The 13,984-nt window shown below is 39.7% G+C and overlaps 1 protein-coding gene across 15 annotated transcripts in view; it reads right to left on the minus strand.

Annotated features, from left to right (window-relative positions):
* UTRN (utrophin) overlaps positions 1-13,984 on the minus strand; it is a 486,786-nt gene that overhangs the window by 58,462 nt on the left and 414,340 nt on the right. For all 15 annotated transcript variants that reach the window (XM_046669467.1, XM_046669473.1, XM_046669465.1 and 12 more), the window contains 3 exons: positions 13,803-13,864; positions 12,067-12,141; positions 3,907-4,108 (listed from right to left, as the gene is read on the minus strand). In XM_046669467.1, coding sequence (XP_046525423.1) covers positions 3,907-4,108; positions 12,067-12,141; positions 13,803-13,864 — 339 coding nt within the window. The remainder of the gene's footprint in view (positions 1-3,906; positions 4,109-12,066; positions 12,142-13,802; positions 13,865-13,984) is intronic.

The raw sequence follows: 13,984 nt of genomic DNA on the forward strand, positions 1-13,984 counted from the left end.
AGGAGAAAGTAAATTATCACAGAAAAAGCCTGGGCAAGAGGACAGAGGCAAGGTAGCAAGCACCAGAGACAGGACGCATTCAGGTGCAAGCAAGGATTTGCATCAAGGCTAAACAGCTGATAAAGTTGTCCAGGTCACATGGGGCCAGATGATAGAGAGCTCTGATATTAAATAAGATATCTGGATTTAAGAGGGAATAGGGAGGCAACGAAATTTATCAGTGACTGACATAACCCAATATTTAAGTATTTGGTCCCTGATAGTTTTTGTAACTCACTCCTGAAATTAGTTTAACTGGAAAGACATGCACCTTATAAAATTATATCCATCTTGGAATAGTGGAAAAACATGACATAACACTTCAGCAAATGAGGTTAATATTTTCTGTAGGGACAAAAATATTTAAACCAAGTGCTCCAGACTATTGATTTAAATCACGATTTAAACACTTTTGATTTCCATTAAATTTAGAGGGAAGATTGTGAAATTAAGACTTTTTAACCTGGGAAGAAGAAGACTGAGTGAGGTCGTGAACTCACAAATGAAATCAATTTTCTCTTTATAGTTTATAAAGCCTTGTCTCCATATATTAGTTCATTTGCCCTCCACAATCACCGTAGGGATGGTAAGCAGGGCAGATATTTTTATCTCAATTTTTCAGATGAGAAATTGAGATGCCAAATGTTAAGTGGCTGCCAACTTACAAAGCAATCAGAACCAAAAATTTGGATTCTTGTCATCCACAACAGAAGAAAATAGATTTTTTTTTCACAAAATTCAGACTATTAGGAGTTGGGTACATGTTAAAACTTGAAAGAAACACCAAACTTAATATAATTTACAAAGTACTATTTTTCTTAGCTATGGCAAGATGGTAGGAATAATCAAGTGATTATCAAAAAATCTGAATGTCAGTTCCCTATGTATCACCAATATGCAATAGGTGGCTCTGGATAAATTGTCTTGTCTCAGTGGGTCAGTCTCTCAACCAATAAAATGAAGAGGGCGGAGCGGAAGATCCTCAAAGTCCATCCACTTCCAGAATTCTATAATCTCCTGGGTGCGCATCACTCTTTATTTTAAGAGCTGGCTGATTATACTTCAAAAGCTGAAAATACCAGTTCTGGCGGCATCATACTACACAAAGTAAGGCAGTCAAAAATATATGGTTGAGGCTGGCCTGAAGGCACAGCAGTTAAGTTCACACATTCTGTTTGGCAGCCCGGGGTTCGCCGGTTTGGATGTTGGGTGCAGACCTACACACTGCTTGTCAAGCCACGCTGTGGCAGGCATCCCACATACAAAGGAGAGGAAGATGGGCATGGATGTTAGCTCAAGCCAGTCTTCCTCAGCAAAAAGAGGAGGTTTGGTGGCAGATGTTAGCTCAGGGCTAATCTTCCTCAAAAAACAAAAAAAAATATGGTTAATGAATGAGCGTCAGAATAGCTGAATGCATGGAAGGGTTAGATCATGGTACCATTTCCAAGGCTCAGGGACTTCTCAGGGGTCCATAGTATCCTGGTGCATTGCATGGAGCAGATGATAGTTCTACCAGATTCTCAAAGGGAACTAACAACTTGAAAGGAATAAGTAACTCTTGTTTAGATAAACGAATAAGTCATAGTTGTTAGAGAAATTTGGGCAATCAACTCCAGCCATCTGAGATGACAATCATAGGAGTAACTGTGTTTTTTCCTTAGGTTAATTCATAACATTCCTCTCCAAGATAGAAAAATAGACTGAACGGATACCCTTCTGACCCAGCACCGTCTTTGCTATATTTGTTTGGCATGGAAGGGAGATAAATCCTAAAAGCTTTTCCCTTCAAAATGGAAAATTTTCAGATACTGTCTTTTGAAATAAGAAGCAGTACCTTCGTGGTAGCATTTCCCATGTGTTCACATTGGACAGTGGAAAGTGGAAAGATATCAACATTTAACTCCCTGGAATATGAATCGCAACATTTCACATATTGTGTTCCTTCCCAACTAAGTGGCACTTTTCCTTTCAGGCTGTCCGGTGAGAACAGCATATGTATGTGTTATGGGCTGAGTAAAATTCTCCTAAAAGTCCTATGTTGAAGTCCTAACTCTCGGTACCTCAGAATGTGACTATTGTCTGGAGAAAAGGTCTTTAAAGAGGTAGTTAAGGTACAATGAGGTCATTAGGGTGGGCCCTCATCCAAGAGGACTGCTGGCCTTACAAGAACAGGAGAATAGGACACAGGCACATACTGAAGAAAGACCACGTGAGGACACAGGGAGAAGACAGCCATCTACAAGGCAAGGACAGAGGCCTCAGAAGAAACCAACCCTGCTGACACCTTGATCTCAGACTCCTGGTCTCCAGAACTATGAGAAAATAAAGGTCTGTTGGTTAAGCCACTAGCCTGTGGTACTTTGTCATGGCAGCCCTACCAAGCCAAGGTAGTCCGTTATAGCCAAAGAAGAATGACTTAACATCGTCTCCATTCTTCTTTAAAATATGGCTCAAAATATGCACCTCTGCATACTCCATAAGGCTTAATGGAGTCTTTAACTAAGCATCCTATGAACTTAGCATTCTTCCTGGGACATAAAATTAAATTATAGACTTTGTACTTAAAACACCTAATTTTGGTGAATTTACAACAGAAAATGTCCTTATTTGGAGATTTAAAAAATTGAAGATTAACTTAACAATAAATTTACACTAACATTCATATTTTACCCTAGGAACATGAAAAACTGCATTAAAATGAAATCTATTAAAAGATCTCCGACAGCGGTCCAGTAAATCCCACATTCACGTTGGTAACTGAGATTCATGCTCTCTGCTCTTCAGTGAGTTTCTTAAGAGCTCTCAAGCACACACTGGCTACTTGATTATTAAAAAAAGACTTTGTTAAGATATTTGTGACTACTGAAGATAAAAGATTTTTCTAATCAAAAGAATAAACAAAATTTTAACTAAATCATCTCTAAAGCTATTGTCATCATTTACCTCTTATACAGAATCAATCAGCAGCTAAATGTGCCATTTATGAACTATCATCTATCTTCTTTCTCTCTAAATCAAATAAAAGGCTGACAAACACAAATTTTCACATAGCTAATTAATGGAAAATAACTTTCAGAGTCTGAGAGAAAAACAACACTTCTAATTTTCTTATTTCATCTTTGCATACTTTAACCCCGTACCAGAAGAATGAATAATTCCTAAGGTTTCAGAAATGTCAGCCCACAGCAGGTCTTTCTAGAATTGATTATTTCACAAATGCATTGCCATATTTAAAAAAGCCAAATTAATGGCAAATGAGTTATGCTTGAAGTTGAGAGTGCTCTCTATGTAACAGTGAGCATCTAATTAAATTACATATATTAGAGAGTCCTATAGCATAAATTATTTAAAACACCATATATACACAAACCACCATTGCAATAAGTAAAGCTAATACCAAAAGACAAATTACATCTCTTTAATTGCCATTCAAATTGCTCTTAAGTTGTCATACAAAATTTGCAGAGTAGATTATTATGAACCAGTAAATTATTTTAACACCTAACAATAAATACAAAATTTCATCTTTTGGGAAAAAAAAATACGAGAGCCCATTCCAGAAGGAGAAGGAAATGGGACTGACTTATACTAGGTTTCCCCTGGTGTGGTGACAAAAAAACACCATGAATTTGACAGCCTTTACAAATTAAAGCAAAATCTTAAAATTATAGATGGACATCCTTTTTTGGTCTATAGCAGGCTAAGAGCTCAATTTTTGGAAAGCCATTCCTTTTCAACAATTAACATAAACATTTCCACTGGATAAAGTACTTTCTAAAAAATTCACTTAAAATATTTAGACATTTTGCATTATCAACATATTTCATTCAATGGTTGTATTCTAATGGGAAAAAAACGCAAACTTACGTGTCATATACATTGAGCAGCCAGTTGAGACACATGTCCACACAGAGAGGAACGTTGACCAGCTCCTTATGCGTCTGTTCAAGGCCGTCATAAGTTGTTGTCAGACAGTTGATGACATCTGGGACACTAAGGAGCTGATCATTTTGGTTCAGTTTGTGCTGCTTGAAAACTTCATTTGTTGTATTCAACTCTAAGAGATCCACTAATCAGGTGAGAAAAAGGAACGTGAACAGTCAGCGCATTACATACCAACACGGAAACCAACACCTTTCTACTCTAAGTGTCGAGCTTGATTCTTCAATTTAAGAATCTACCCTTTATAGCTAATTTCAATTTTTAAAGAAATAAATAGCATTTCCATCCTCACATTTTTAAACTCTTCTTTTATCTACATCTTTTATTTTTATGCTTTGAATTGAAGCTCTGTCGCTTTTCAATCTGATCCCACTTTTCACTCTTTGGAATATTGATTTTTCCTACTTTTCTTTTCTGGCTTTCCTCTCTTCAGGCGCCTTCTACTTTTACATATAGGAAGGCATAAATTTCTCAATCTATTCCAAATGGTAGAACACCTAAAATATTCCATTGCTTTTCTCCCAACTCCTTAGAGCAGCCTGCTTCCCATCCTCCCATTCATCCTTTATATTACTGCAAAACTAATCGTTCTTAAACAGTTTCTCAGCATGCACAGCATGAGATACAAAGTTCACTGAAGATGTTCAGTTGAAAAAACAGGTTCTGTAGAAAAATAATAGCTCCCCGCTGCCGAATGAATTAAGCCTTATCTATAAGGTCCTCACAGTCTGGCCTAGCCTGGTTTGCATCCCGTGATGCTTCAGCATTTAGGCAACTTGTAGCTCAGGAGGATTATAGAGGTTCATAGGGCAGACCCAACGTCTGTGGGTCTTCACGCATTTGCTCCCACATATAGAACCTCTACAGTGGGTACGGCCGGTGCTGCAGCATACATGGTGGGCACAGAAGGGTAAGGCAGAGCCCTGCCCTCAAAGATGGCCAGTCTGGGAAGGAGGAAAGCACACTGATAACCATACTAAAAGGAGGAGGGAAAGTACCCCAAGAGAAGAATACATGCATTTCTATGAGAGCTCTGACTGCCAGAAGAGTGTAAGGACAAATTGAAAAGACTCCCTGGGAAGGTGGGCTTTGAAATGGGCCTTAAAGAATAGATAAGAGATGAGAGATCCATGTAAAACAAGGAAAGAATTCCAGGAGGATAGAACTGCTTGAGAAAAGACAAGAATTCAAAGAAGTCCAGGGGGCTCTAAGGAATGAGGGATGGCAGTGTGGACGACCTGTGGCTTATACACGGGTGGCATGTGGTGGCAGTGAGCTAGACACGCAGAGCTCAAGGGCCAGGCACATGCTGCCCCAGGGGAGGCCCTCAGAGGCCAGCAGGAAGAGTTGAGACAAAAAACAAGACATTTTACACAATCTTTCTTTTTAATCAACTTTGAGTCATTCGGTAGCTAACTGAAAACAGGCAAACACAGATTATCGAGCTACCCTGTATCTACATATTTATTGAGAGTGGGAATGACTCATAAATCTAAACATGTGGGTTTGGCAAATTACAGACCCCACGTGAATTTAACGTCTGCTCATGGAAATCACTGCTTTGTAAAATTCTCCCCTTATCTCCCTATTTTTAACATTAAAAAAAATAAGCTCAGGGGAACTTTTAAGAAATATATATAACCAGCTACTTCCTCTGCCTGATGCAAAATGTTCCCCTCAAAAAACACGGCATATTTTGACAGTCACATAAAATGAACAAATAGTTTCCTTTGTATTTATCTATTTTTAAACAGTGAATAACCACTAATTTTGAATTTTTAAAGACATTTATGAAATGTGTCCACTCTAGCTGCTTAAACACCATATAATGATTTATTGTTTTAAGTTATCTACCGTGGAAAAGAACTGTCTAAAATTATACAGATTAAAATTATTTCTAAAACAACTCAACAGGGAAGACATTTATTTAAGAAGAGAGAAAGAGACAAATATAAAACACACAAGTCTGGATAATAGGTCGATCCATTTCCTTCAGATGTCAAGTATATCACTGATAACATTTCAGCTAATTACAAAAATAATTTGTGTAAGCCTCAAGTGAGTTAGAGATGGTGTCAGAAGAAAACTAAGAACCATCTGGAATTTTCATTGTCATTTTTACCCCACTTCTTGTCACTGTATACTCTTTTCAATTATAAACTTCCAGAGGGCAGGAGCAAAATTCAAATTCATTCTTCACAGTGTCTGTCGAGGAGATGAGCTTAATAAATGACAGTAGCTACAGAACTATAACTCCACACAGACATAAAGAAACAGATCTGAATACTGCCAAAATGCCCTAAGTTTTCTGAATTCCAACATTAACCAGACCAGCAACACAGCACTGCTATTCTATCCTCACCTGGCATAAAGTGACAACAGACCAAATTCCAAAAGACCATTTCCTGGATCAGGCTGTCCTTGCATTTCTTCTAGAAGAGCCTCTTTTGTGATATACTTTGTAGCTGTGACAGTAATTTGCCACATCCCACAGGCTATCACGTCTTCAATTTTTAGTGATTTACTCTGACATTTTACCTTAGTGCCTAAGCCAGGCATACATCTTCCTGAAGTGTGTCACATTTAGGTACCTTTACAGAACTGACTACATTTAAATCACAGAAAATTACGATCTTCTCTTTTCAAAGGGAGACAAATGACAGCTCAGTCATGTGGCAAATGAAACAAACAGCACAATCATTTTCTAAGCAACTTTCAGACTTTTTCTTTAATCCCACATAGGGGGCACAGGAGATCAAAAGGAAATGGATCATCCTTCTCGTGTTCTGCAAAAAACACACACTGTTTAGCACCTGACCTGGGCTTCTATGACTCTTCTGCTGTTCTTGAATTTGACCTTTCCTTCTTAGCACCCTTGCCGTCTCCTCTTCCCGAGACCTCTCAGATATCTGGTGGCACTCAAGGTCTCGTATCCGCCCCTTCACTCTGTAAGCCTGAAGCCCCCCACTCACTTTCATTACTTCAATGATTACCCCTCTCCGGAGGACTACAGATCCTATTTTCTCACCCTGATCTCCTGCCTGAATACCTGATCCACATCCCTGCTGCTCTGTTCCCAACTGGAGCTATGCTATTCTCTTTCTGGAATCTCCACCTTAATATGGTCCAAATAAATGTCTTGCCTTCTTATCATGTTGAAGTCCAGGAATGCTGTTACTACCTTGTACAGACCGTTGGTCTGCAAATCCTGAGATACCCTCATGCCCTTCTTCTTTCACTCTCTGCAATTTATCAACTACCAAATGCCCCCAGTCATCAGTTCTCCCTCCACCTTACAAATCCACACCTTCCTCTCCCTCCCACTCCACCGGCCAGCTCAGCCTCCATCATCTTTCACGTGAACCAGTTACTTGTCCTCTGCTCCCTCAGTCCCTGATCTGTCTTAGAGATTGTCTGAATCATACATTCATGTCTGGCCGTATTTCCTAAAGTCCACAAAACAGAAAATGGTTCCATAGCATCCATTCTATAAAGAAGATAGCCAAACACTAAATACAACATTATGAAAATTTGAGGAATGAAAAGCTAAAGGAATCAGAAAAGGTTTCATAAAAATAAGACCTTCAAACTGGACCTAAATTGATTTTAAGGACATTTCTGAATACTGGACAAATAGCTCATAAGCTACTCCGCTTAGATTCCATTATCGGCTGATGTTGCCCGAACTCCACCCAGGCCTTTGATTCTCCTGCATGTAACTCCCTTCCTTCTTATCTCTGACTAAGAGCCGCATGCCTAAATTCTGTGCGGCTTTTAAGGCCTGACTAACATGCTCCCTACTTGAAGAAGTTTGCTTTTTTCTTCTCAGTGAGGGGATCTCTCCCTCATCTGACAGCACTTCCCTTTGGCTTCTCTATCACTGCCTATCACATAAAGGTTTTAAACCGAAATACAAAAGAATAATACAATACATATGTGTGGTCTAAAGAAAAGTAACGGAACAAGCACCTATTAACATCACACTAGAGAAACAGACGGCTACTGATATCTTGGAAGCTCCTTGGAAAAACTCCTTCATTACATCCCCTCACAATCACAAAGAGAACCACTAACGTGTTTCACTTTCAGTTTTTAAAAGTACAGTCATGCACCGCATAACGACGTTTCGGTCAACAACAGACTGTGTGTCTGATGCTGGTCCTGTAGATTAGCACCATATAACCTCGGTGTGTAGTAAGCTATACCATGTAGGTTTGTGTAAATACTGTAGAGGAGGAAGAAATTTTCCTCTACCCTTCTAGGTTCTTCTGGCTGGTCCAAGAATTAAATGACATGAGACGGAATAACAGGAGAAAAACAAACAAAAGTTGACTAACATGTATACATGGGAGAAACTCAGGAAAACTGAGCAACTCACCAAAATGGCTGAAGCCCTCACTTTAAATACCATCCTCTGTGAAAGACAAAAAAAAGATGTTGGGGGTGAGGAGAGTCAGAGACTTCAAAGGGAAGGAAGGCAATTCACAGGTAGGTGAAAAGGAGACAATGTTTGGAAAAGAAGTGTTTGACCCCACAGAACAGAACACAGAGGGGAGCCCAAGAAACAAGTTTTCTAGGTTCCTCCCTTCATGTGATGTGAAAGAGACAGCTCACTTCCTGAGACAGGTGTTTTTCATCTGAATTCTTTTAGGTACTTAAAGGAGACACCAGTAACAAGAAAAACTTTTGAGTCTTCTGTTTCTTAAAAGTAATCAGCCCAGGGGCTGGCCCCATGGCCTAGTGGTTAAGTTCAGCACACCATGATTTGGGGGCCTGGGTTCGTGGGTTCAGACCCCAGGTGGGAACCTATACCACTGTCAGCCGTGCTGTGGCAGCGACCCACATACAAAACAGAGGAAGATTGGCACAGATGTTAGCTCAGGGTGAATCTTCCTGGCAAAAAAAAAAAAAAAAAAAAAAAAAATCAGCCTAAAATAATCCTCATGTTAAAAAGACACATTTTGGGGGGGCAAATCCTATGGTCCTTCAGTACACTCTATGACATTTGCACAATGATGAAATTGCTTAACAATGCATTTCTCAGAAATATCCCTGTCACTGAGCAACACATGACTGTATAGACGTGTCCTTAAATAATGTAGCATTTAGTTCTGCATGCTTTTGGACTATATAGAAATAAATGGAATTAAACTGTACGAATTTCTTCTGCCCCTTGATCTTTTTTCACTCAACTTTATAGTTCCAAGTTTCAACTATGTTGATGCTGATTACTAGTTCATTTATTTTTTGCTGCAGCATCATATCACATTTAGGAATATGTCAAAATTAAGCAAATTTTACTATTAAATGTGCTGCTATAAATCTTCTCATACATATTTTCTGGTGTACTCCTACAGCTTTCGAACTCAAATCATTCACTCAGTATGTCCTAGGAGACTGCTCTGTGCCAGAAATTGTATGAGGGCCCAAGGGGAGAAGAAACCAGACTCGTCCCTCACATGAAAGCTTGGCTCATTTGGGGAGAGAGACAGAAAATGAGTAAATAAATAGAACATCAAACATTATGACAAGTGCCACATAAGGAAAGAACTAAGTCTATGAGATAGATCGTCAGGAGGGACCTACTTTAGAATGGAGTAGCCAAGAGAGCCTCATTAAAGACAGGTGACAGTTCCACTAGGACCCAAGGGAAGAAAAGGGAGCAGCCATGGGAAGAGGACAAGCACAAAGAGCTAAGACAAGAGCTCTGCAGGCAGGAAGAACAGAATACAGAGCTTGCCATTTCTCTTGTCCACCAGAACTGATGCCAGCCCACCGTGGAGCAGAGTGAACAAGGCGCATGGAGAGGTGGCCCAGGGAAAAGGTCCTTCCATTCTGAGGGCAAAAGGCATCTGTTGTAAGCAGGGGAGTTGTATCTATGTGTCTTGTGCTCTCTCGGAATTTCAGTTCCTTGAGGGTGGGAACCAAGTCTCTATATTGTTTGATCTCCTGCACAATCTTGGAGCCCAATAAATGAATGAACAACAACAGAGCAATGACAGTGTGCCCTCTCCATTAGGATATTATGCTGGGTGGAAATTTACACAAAATGAGAGACAGCCCTTGACCCGAAGCAGTTCTCAACAGAGACAGGGCAATCTTGCGAACATTATCTATCACACAAAGGCACGCATATGGGGCTTATGTGAGAAACAGTCGTTACAGGCAATCATAAAGCTCTGGAAAAATTGGAGGCAGGTGGGATTAGCTTGTAAACGTTTCCAAAAGAAGTAAATTTTTAACAGTATTTGGGAGGAATAAAGGGTTGCAGACCAGTGCAGAGGAAGGGTCAGGGCATTTCAAGTAAACAGAAAGGACGGGAGAGGAAGGAGCAGATTAATCATAAACAGATGAGCTTGAGAAGTGGTGCAAAGGCCCCAGACTGGAGAGCAGTGGGGCAGAGGTGGCAGGAAAAGGAGAGGCCAGGTGGCTTGAGGACATCACCTTGAACATTTCCCATCCAACACACCCAGCACTCCTCTGAGTGTGCACTACTAAACGCCATTGAGTTTAGAAGTGGCAGGCATCTCTCTCACGCTCCTCTCAGGTTTGAAGGAAGGAAGAGTTGAAGGAGCTGAAGCGGGAGCTTTACCAACAGAAGAAAACACCAAATGTGTCAATACGTCTATCCACCCAGAAGTATTACCGTGAACCAGGACCACGCTCATGACACACAGCAGTCTTCCATCAACAAGATTTTGTGGCTGAGTCATTTGTCCTCGTTTTGTAGCTCATCAGGCCTGAGAAGACCTTCCAGATCTGTGAGCTGGATACTGGACACGCAGCTGAGCCTCTTTCAAAACCGTTGTCACCATGGCCACACTGGGCTCACTAAACATCTCTTTTGTGTGTCCTAATTCACTTCCTGTTCCCTTCTGGCTCAACCTACAGATCACTAGCGAGAGTGTGCTGGCTTCACGCTCTTGTACTGGTGATTCTGCCACACTTTCCACAACCACTGCAACCCGCCGGGCATCTCTGGGGCTCTGCAAATACGCCTCAAGGTGTTCTCATCCTTTCTTCCATCGCCTAGTCTGGAGGCATTCTCCAGCCCTTTAGACTTCTCTCCCATACATAGCTTAAGCTTTTCTTCTTTCACATCTTTGCATTGCTGTATCTCCTCTGAGTGATTCTACATTTCTCTTTCCTCAGCTCTCCTCCTGTAACCAGCTTAAAACCTATTGCTGATTTCTACTCACTTTTAAAGAGATTTTTAACCTTAAGATATCATTTTCCTAAGGGTAATTTTCAAAGCCTCACTGAACTGTCTAGACAGACAAGTGTTAACCAAAGATTACAAACACGAATACCTGGAATCATTCAAATTACCCAGGCTGAAAAGTATGCACAAATGTCACTTTCCACGTTAACTATCTGACAATGTCAGAAGAGTAGACTCAGTCATTAAAACTACAACCATAAATAGAATCTGGACAGCTTACATCTATACTCCATTACAAGCATTCATATTTCTACTTATATCAGGTTATTTAGTAGGGGAGGGGAATAACCCTTTAGTAAAATGACTGTCACAGAAAATCACTCTGAAGACACTCTCCACAGGAAAAGTTCATACTGATAATACTAAACGTCTTAAGACAGATTGAAAGGAACACACAGCGTTTCAGTTAATTTTCGAAGGGGCCAGTTGAACTTTGGATCAGGGATGTGATCTTCGAGTGTTTCTTTATTATGCGAGTGAATTGAATCAAACTGTTTGGAACCTGACGCTTCCAAATGGATACAAAGTACTAAACAGGCAACAATCTAGTACTTTGATCCCCGGATTTAATCCTCTTAAATTGAGAAGCAGCATCACTTTTGAAAAGGATTTTATGGGACTCCTGTATTTCGCTTAAGTTTGTTCTCCAACTGAGAATGGCATATGTTCATTTGTTTTATGACTGTGCAAGCCGATGGGGGCAATGAGAGAGCATCTAGAGAAACACAGCCAGCTTCTGAGTGAGGGACGCAGAGAATCAGATTAACTCTGCACCACATCACCCTCTCCATTTATCTTTGTCTCAGGAAAACAAAAAAGGCAATCCAAAGAACAGAGAGATTAACTCTGGTAGAATAACTCACAACAGAGTGCTTTTTGTAGTCTTCGGATTTTGATGGCTGTACGGTAGGCAGAGAAACGGACGTTATTCAGGTCAGCTGAAATGGAAAAGGGAAGACACTCAAAAGCAGGCTTGTTACTTGACTCCTATTGGAGGGCAAGAATGCATTTGGTTACTTCAGAGCGGGAGAAGTACGGTGTCTGTCTGCATTAGAGTCTTCTCACGTGCAGAGCACTTATTTAAGAAAATAATTAAATGTTCATTAGCACCACGGTGAGACAGCCCAATGCAGAGCTAAAGGGAGGATTTTTAGAATGCATTTTCAAAGAGAAAAAGGAGGCAAGTGAGGAAAAGGAAACACAGTTTTCAAAAAATTTTCAATGGCTTCATAAAAATCTACCACACCATAGGCTGAAGGCCCTTCCTCTCCATTGCTAAGAGGAATTCTCCTCCAGGCACATTTTCTCTCCAAGGACAATTAGTTTTCTCTAACGAGGCTGTCCATCTCCCTGCTCACAAAGCTGGGCTCATTTCTATGCTTCCTCCATCCCGACCTATTTGCTGCTTCTGCCCTTTTACAGATTTGGTTAAAATTATCCTCTAATTAACATTCAATCTTCAGAAATGATAGATTAACTATACTTAATAATACTGTATTGTATATTTGAAAGTTGATAAAAGAATAGATCTTAACAGTTCTCATCACAAGAAAAAAAATTTTGTAACTACATCTAATGATGGACGTTAGACTTATTGTGGTGATCATTTTGCAATATATACAAACAACGAATCATTACGTTGCACATCTGAAAACAATATAATGCTATATGTCAATTATATGTCAATTTAAAAAATCTTAAAGATTTGGCATTAAGTAAAAAAAAAAAAGTATTACAATTCTTTTTCTGTCTTCTAAAGACAGAGTGTCAATATGAGAGACTAGTAGAGATGGAAGAAAACTCAGAAATCATCGAAGTTTGTTCCCTCATTTTACAAAGTAAATAAACCAATGGCTTTTCTCTTGCTGGTTCAACCTTTGCGGCTGCCCTCACTCTCCCAAATGGAAGCCCACATCTGAAGAGAGAAAAAGGGCGCCCTCGCTCCTTGAAACGGGGGTGGGCGTGAGAACCCCAGGGTGCTGCTCTCCCCCTCCAGCAGCACCGTGGCCCCCACAGAGAAAAGTCTTTGAAAACCATTGAACCAACCTAAAGGAAGCAGCTAACAACGCAGTTCAAAGTCCCATTCTATTAGAAATCCACAAGATCAGAATTCTCATCTCATGTGATTTTTTGCATTTTTATTTCAAAATAAATTTAATTTTTAATGACTATTTAGGCAAAATGAAATTAGGCAAGCTAATTTAGTAAGATTCACCAAATAAAAAATGAGCTAAAAGCAAATTTAAAGCAGTGGATTAGAGGTTACTGTATCATAATTGCTTTTGTTTTGTTTTCATACAAAGGTGAAGTTTAAGATAATTCAATAGGAGGGAGGTCAAACCTTTAATTACATTCTTCCTTTTAAAATCAACCGTCTTTGGCTCTCACTATTTCAAACCACGCATTCTTTTAGGAAGAAAGGCGAAAAATGTGTTTACTGTACTGCCCTTAGAAATTCAACTGCTTTTATGTGTCAGTGACAAGATCTTTTAAACATAACGTGCTGTGCAAGAAAAGCTGGTGATTAGCTTCCATTTATGAATATACAATTCTCGGTTGTTTAGGTTAATTCATTACTATTAAATAATACAACACTCACCAAGGGATTGAAAGAGTTCAGTCATTTTAGGATGATCCCAACAGGTTGTCTGTGTTTGATGGCTGGAAAAGAAAAGGTAGGATACTTAAATAAAAGACACGGGTCACACAGAAAATATGCAAATATAATTTTTATTCCAATTCTTAAAAATACCTGTAAAATTATCCCCATGATAGATCACT

Source organism: Equus quagga, chromosome 8 (assembly GCF_021613505.1).
Source record: "Equus quagga isolate Etosha38 chromosome 8, UCLA_HA_Equagga_1.0, whole genome shotgun sequence".
Classification (NCBI taxonomy): domain Eukaryota; kingdom Metazoa; phylum Chordata; class Mammalia; order Perissodactyla; family Equidae; genus Equus; species Equus quagga.